At 42.1% G+C, this 6,646-nt stretch overlaps 1 protein-coding gene across 1 annotated transcript; it reads left to right on the top strand.

Annotated features, from left to right (window-relative positions):
* Positions 1-1,548: 1,548 nt before the first annotated feature.
* On the top strand, positions 1,549-1,968 carry MELLADRAFT_101869 (uncharacterized protein; the record flags this gene model as incomplete). Its single annotated transcript, XM_007404629.1, has 1 exon — positions 1,549-1,968. One exon carries the CDS (start codon positions 1,549-1,551, stop codon positions 1,966-1,968), a length of 420 nt encoding a protein of 139 aa, XP_007404691.1.
* Positions 1,969-6,646: the final 4,678 nt, after the last annotated feature.

Raw genomic sequence — 6,646 nt, 5'->3', positions numbered from 1 at the left:
TTAACCTCTTTTCATTGCTTGTTATCTACAATTATATGAATACACACCTATACATGCCAGACAAATTCAAAGTGTATATCCGTCGAGTATCCGACGGATATACATTTTTTTCTCCTTCCCATCCGCCTACCAAACCGGCCGGAGTACCGGCTACCGGGTGGCTCCAGAGGCCTTTCCAACAACCGCACCCGACGGAGCATCCGTTGGAGCTCCGGCCAAAAACCGGGGCCGGTGCCCATCTTGAGTGTGAGATCAGCCGGGGCATTTTGCCAAAACCACCTCCTCATTATGAAAACTTTTTTTGTAATTATGAATGCCTAAACTCCCAACACAAAGATTATGCGCACTGGTTCACTACACAACATCCTGCTCTCCATTTCTCAATAGCTGAGACGGATCTTGAGATATTGCCAAAAGTCGCTCGGGTCTGAAAGCCGGGGCTAACAAAGCTTACAGGTTCCAGATTTGCTGCGCGTCAGAAACACTTCATTTTGGTGTCCGGTCAAAACAACACTTTAGAAATGCATTCTTACTCTTACTCGATTCAATCTCTAGCGGTTGAATTATCCAAGTCTTGCATATGGGTGCGCCACCCTTGGTTTTTTCAGAAATATTTGGCACGCTTGGGCAAGCGCGCCATTGACGCGCCAAATGCGCTGTGCCCACCACCTGACAGGGGACTATGTTAAGCTTTCACCCTAGGGGGCTTAGTTAAGCTAAACTGAGCCCTCTTTGTGCGGCCGTTTTCTTGGACTTTTGATTATTTTATTTACTAAACAGAAGACTCTCAGATGGACTGTGAAAAAATCGACGCCCAATTGACATCAAGCTTTGTCAGGTCAAACAAATTACCTTCACTCAAGTTACGTTCTGATAAACTTCGAAGGGCAAGGATTGATCAAGATGAGCCAAAGACGAGCAAAAGACTAATCTCAGCAAGGTCCTGCAACCACAGGACTAACCAGGCTTCCAGATGAAATCACCCTTCATATTATAGGATACCTTCTAGTTCACAATAAAAGGGAAGCTGAAGAGAATCACAGACTCAAGTTTGAACAAACGTCGACCGTTTACTCTAAAAAAAGGACAGCTCTACTGGTTTATAGCCACAATCCTGCAAATCCAATCTTGAGTAGTCTGCAAGCTCTGTCGGTCGACAATCGTACATTTCATAAAATGTGTCAACCTATCATATGGAAAGTGAGCAGGATCTGGCTCATTGAAGGAGTACACTACTGACAGTGAGATCATCTCTCCTCCAATGCGGTCTCCTAGTCTCTCTGGTTTCTGACTCGAATATCTTGTCCAATGTCCCTCTGGACGGAGGAAATTTTACCACGGAATGTGCACCATGTCAAAACACTAGAGTTTGGGTTAAGATCTGAATGGTATGACAATCCACATGACCGACCTGACATCAGGAATGCCAGATACACAATCCAACCCCAATGCACACATCAATCTTGGGAGTTTAACCAATACAAGTTCATTGAGGAAGATAAGGACTATTTAGAAGTTGCTTCTTTTCATTCTGACAATCTAGCTATTATGGCTTCTGAGTACCTCGATGATCCGACACAAGTTTATAACGACCGATTTGGAATGTGTCCTGAAAAGGTCTTCACAGTGATTTCTTTCTGTGAAAACCTCAGCCGCCTACATCTCATATTTCCAAGCAGTGCTCCAGAAAGCGCATCAGATTCTCCTGACTCAGTGGAAGGACGCTCTCCCAAAACGGTGAAAGCATCTGATTTCTGTTACTACTTCACCTTAATAGTGCCTGTTCTACAACAGCTTCAACATCTCAAAATCCAAGCCTTGTTTGCACCCATACTCGCACAGTGCTTTGCTGAACCCATCACAAAGTTACCACGCCTTGAATCACTTGAGCTTGAGGGAGTGTCGGCTAGAAACCGAGACGACATTTGTCGCCTTCCTGGCTGCCTTTCTATAATCTCAAGACCCTGAAACACCTGATCCTCAAGGGAGTCCATGACATGGATGCTGATATCTGGAGATGTTATAAAGCTCCTCCTCAACTAGTCAATCTTATGATCCAAGATTGTTGACCATGTGGTGTATCACAATTCTTTTCCTCAATACTTGGGCGCCTTGACTAAATCATCTTGAGCTCAAATTTGATGAACCCATCGACCAACCACCAGTTGGGTCTGCAAACTTTGACTCAAAATGTAGTCAACTCGCTCTCCCGGCTTTAACAGATTTGACTCTATGGTCACATCGGTTTTGTTACTATATCCACTGTTTTGCTGCTTGCAAAAATCTTGGTTATCTTGCATACTATTTCAATCCAACATGGGGTGCCTCAGACAATGTTTATGAACAAATTTCGGAACTTTCAAATTTTGTCACCACTAATGTGCTCCCTAGTCTCGAAGTGATAACTTTTCATCTAGAAGGTAATAATTTTTATCCAATCAGTTTGATTTTGACTTCCAAAGTGGCATCATTGGAACAAACTTGTAAATCCAAAGGAATCAAATTCAAATGTATTCTTGATGAACGAAATTCAAAGCTTTGAAAAGATATAATAGACTATGTAGATCACTACGTCTAGACAACTTAGATAGATTTTTTTACTTTGAGTCAGATAGGAATCTTAAAAACTTGTTTACGAAAAGGTGTATGGCAACAAAGCAAGAAACCTCAGATGAGTGTCTCGAATGCAAGATATGGAATCCTTCAGAGATCAGGGCGATTATGTCCTTTCATCTTGACTATCATCATCCCTTCTGGTTTGCACGTTGGTCCTTGGTCCTTGCATCCAGCCAACAAAACAAGTGCAATGCCCAATCACATTGTCCGGGAATCAGAGTCAGATATGGATTTGTTGAAGTGAATCATGCCAAATCTCTGTTATATCTGTAGACAGCAGATGATGACTTGTTGTGTATGGATTGAGGCATTCTCAGTTTTGGGTGAATTACTTGGTTGAATTTATCTTGGTTCAAAGTCTTCAATCTTGTCATTTCACTTTTGCTCTGGATGTATTTGTAGGCCTTCATCATACCATTACAATTAGTTCTTTCACCTCACCTTATGTTACCTTTTCTTATCGCGCATTTGTTGCTGTGAAGACAGCCTCAGGTGTCTTTCAATTTTGATCCTTCACAACGTGCAAGTCGAGTTCTTGGTTATATCTTTCATTATTTCCATCTGTGTCTCTGTTTGTCAAACTGCAATTTCTCTTACAACAAATGACCATTGAACATATTTTTGCCAGTGTAAGTCGCTTGAATATCTACAAACCAAGGCTTTATCAGGGCAACAGTCTTTCTTTTGTATAGTCATTGTTACCACTCAATTCTACCAGGCGTTGCTCACAATGATTCTGATGTCGGGATCCTATCACAGGATGGCTGCTTCCCAGTAGGTCGCGTTAAGACCATGGTGTTTGAGGATAAGGTATTAGTAAGAGCCCATAACAACGCTCGGATCTCAACGTAACGCGATGGATTACGGTGTATATGTGACTACGTTACGGTAGACCGTTGGCATTGGCTACCGTTTCGGAACGTTATCAGGTGGGTACCGTAGCACAAAATTCAATACGGCACGGGCAGAGCGTACCGTACCGTACCTAAATGGGCTTTTGTGCCCCAGATTACGGTTGATTGCGGTGAAACGGTAATAAAATTGAAAAAATCGATAAAAATCGATAAAAATCGATATAAATCGATTTACAGTCAAACCGGAAAAGCTTGCCACCAATTCCCCGCCAATTTGCTCGAGTTTTGCGGGCAAAATCGGTCAAGCTTTTCCGGTTTGACTGTAAATCGATAAAAATTGATCTAGGTTGTAGTTTCAATCCATCATAAAATGGTCCAAGTGCTTTTGGACATGCCATACTCAAATCACGATTAGCTTGATGTCAACTTGCCTCTTCTCCTGACAGCAAGACACCTGGATGGGTTGCACAACTCAATAATCAGAAATTACAGAACAATGATCGTGAGTGAGTCCTTTCATTAAAGACGTAAAACAAAGATGTAGTACAGACTAAAGTGACAGCAGAAGACCAAGCCAAAAAGTAATCAATCATCAAATCCTTCACCACCGTATCTTTGACAATCGACCCTTTTTGATGATTCACCATCATCTCACTAAGTTGAACCAGTTTATCTTTAATCCAACTTGAGCAAACTTGATTGCTCTCAACTGAACCCGTGGTAGAATTACTTGATCGATTCGTGTATCAAGCACAATCAATAAGTAACTGGTTAACTCTCTCAAATTGCAATCTCGTTCAAAAGTTCCTTTAGGCGCTCAAAATCAACTCGAGCATATCGTTTGATATTAACTTGTGCCAATTTACACATCAAACCACTCCATCGAAGTCTGAACTTTGTACCAATTGAAGTTTTTAACAAAACCCGTAGTCAACCGTAGTGACTACGGGTTTTGTCGCGGGCACCGCAACGTGATGGCCCGTAATCGTAATCAAGACCGTCACCGGATTCCTTAACCATGCATTGCGGTACGGAGGTACCGTAGGGTCCAGAGGCTGATAGCGGTACGGCGCGGGCCGTAGCGTACCGTACCGCTGACCGTAGTCATCGCGCTGAGGTCCGGGCGTTGCCCATAAGTTCGAACCAGGATGGAATGTCGGTCTGCTTTGGCAGTTTGGTTTGACGTGACCTGAAATCCAAGGTCCACGCATAATTTGGGATTACCACGAGCAGTCATCGGTAGAGCAGCGAGCGTGGAATCGGTCGAACCAGCAAATTGAAGTGCGCGGTTTGATATCCAAGAAGAACTAGCATCAGAGAAGCAAGATCTTTTCAAATCTTTGGTTGTCTCCTTAGCTTAACAAAGCCCTCTCTGCGCGGCCGGAGGGCTTTGTTAATCTAAATTGTCTCCACTATCTCAGGCTTCAAGAGCTCATTACCATCGCCTTCGAGCCTCGAGGACTTGTAAACCAGACCTCCTTCAAGTTCCACATTCGATCGATCAAAATGGAGCACTCAAGAAAAGCTGATAACGATTTACTCAATCGCCTACCAAATGAAGTTCTGTTGGAAATAGTCAAATTCGTCTTGGATCTTGATAGTGCTCGCGAACGTGATGATAATCGTGTCAAGAAGAGATATTTACGAGGCATCCTTCTTGAGTCAGGAGAGGAGACGAAGTTATGGATTTATCAACATAAACCTGAATCACCAATTATGACTACTTTTCAAGCCTTTTCCACTCTCAACCGCAGGGTTTATTCTATCTGTCAGCCTTTCAAATGGCAGGTGAGCTAAGTTTTGCTCGTCGAGTATACCAACTCGCATCACTGATGTGTACTGATCATGGTATGATCTTCTTCTCGGTTCGGCGCTCCAGTATCTCCGGTTTCCTTCTCGAGCATCTATTCCTATGTCAATGTGGAATGAGGAAATCTTACCAAAACATGGATGCCATGTCGAAGTAATCGAAGTTGGGTTGAGATCGCAATGGCATCAAATATCCCAGAATCCGACTTCTATCGAACAAGACCAGACTCAACATCGCGATTCACTACGATCTCCTGATGAAAACAAAATCAAGTTTATCGAAGACAGTCAAGACTTCTGGAAAGTCGAGAGTATTCACTGCGATAATCTAAACGTCGGTTCCAAAACCACTGACCCTGACGAGCGCCTTTCGCTCCGCCCATCATATGGGCTCTGTCCGGAAAACCTTTTAAAAGTGATTTCTCATTGTGAAAACATCAAGACGCTCTGTCTTACTTGTCCGGATAATTGGTACAGACCTCCCACGTCAGAGGAGATGCATAACCCAAGTTACAATTTTACCAAATTGTTTTCCGATCTTGGACGTCTTCGGAATCTCACGATCAAAGGTCCTCAGTACTCAACAATACTTGCAGAGTGTTTTATCGAACCGATCTCACATCTCTCATTGCTTGAATCACTCGAGCTACACTATATTTCGCATGAAGGCTCTGATGCCATCGAGAAGCTTGATACACGTCTTTCAGATCTCCAAAACCTCAAGCGTCTTGTGCTGAATGAAGTCGATGTCATAGACTGGTCTTGGGGCCAACATCAAGGACCTCCTAATTTAGTAAAACTTACGATTCGAGATTGTGCTCAACTTTGTTTATCAGATTTACCTTGGCTTATCAATAATTGGGCACCCAGTCTAACTCACCTGGAGCTCAAACCTGATGAAACTCTAGACATCTTGCCAGGAGTAGAAACTCCAATATTCGATCTCAAGGAGAACTTATTTAGTTTACCGGCTTTAACACATCTGAATATATGGCCAGCTACCGAATGCCATTATATTCACTCCTTCAAAAATTGTAAAAACCTCCGCCGCATTCAATTTAATCAATTTGAAAACCCGCAATTATTTGATGAATTATCAGAATTTTTCACGTTTATCACTACAAATGAATTTCCAAAACTCAAGTCTATAAGATTACCTTTAGATTACAAAAACTTTCCACTTGATGAGGATATACAATCTATATTACCTCTATTCAAAGCTTTTTGTAAATCTAAAAAAATCAAATTTGAAGTTTCTCAAGGTATTGTATATAAAAATAAATCACCACGTAAAACAATGAAGTTCATTTCCTAAGATGAAAAATTCGGCATCATTTATATATCGGAATGAAATGGAGGTTTTGTAT

Source organism: Melampsora larici-populina (assembly GCF_000204055.1).
Source record: "Melampsora larici-populina 98AG31 unplaced genomic scaffold MELLAscaffold_2, whole genome shotgun sequence".
Classification (NCBI taxonomy): Eukaryota; Fungi; Basidiomycota; class Pucciniomycetes; order Pucciniales; family Melampsoraceae; genus Melampsora; species Melampsora laricis-populina.
This window is presented reverse-complemented; position numbering and strand designations above follow the sequence as displayed.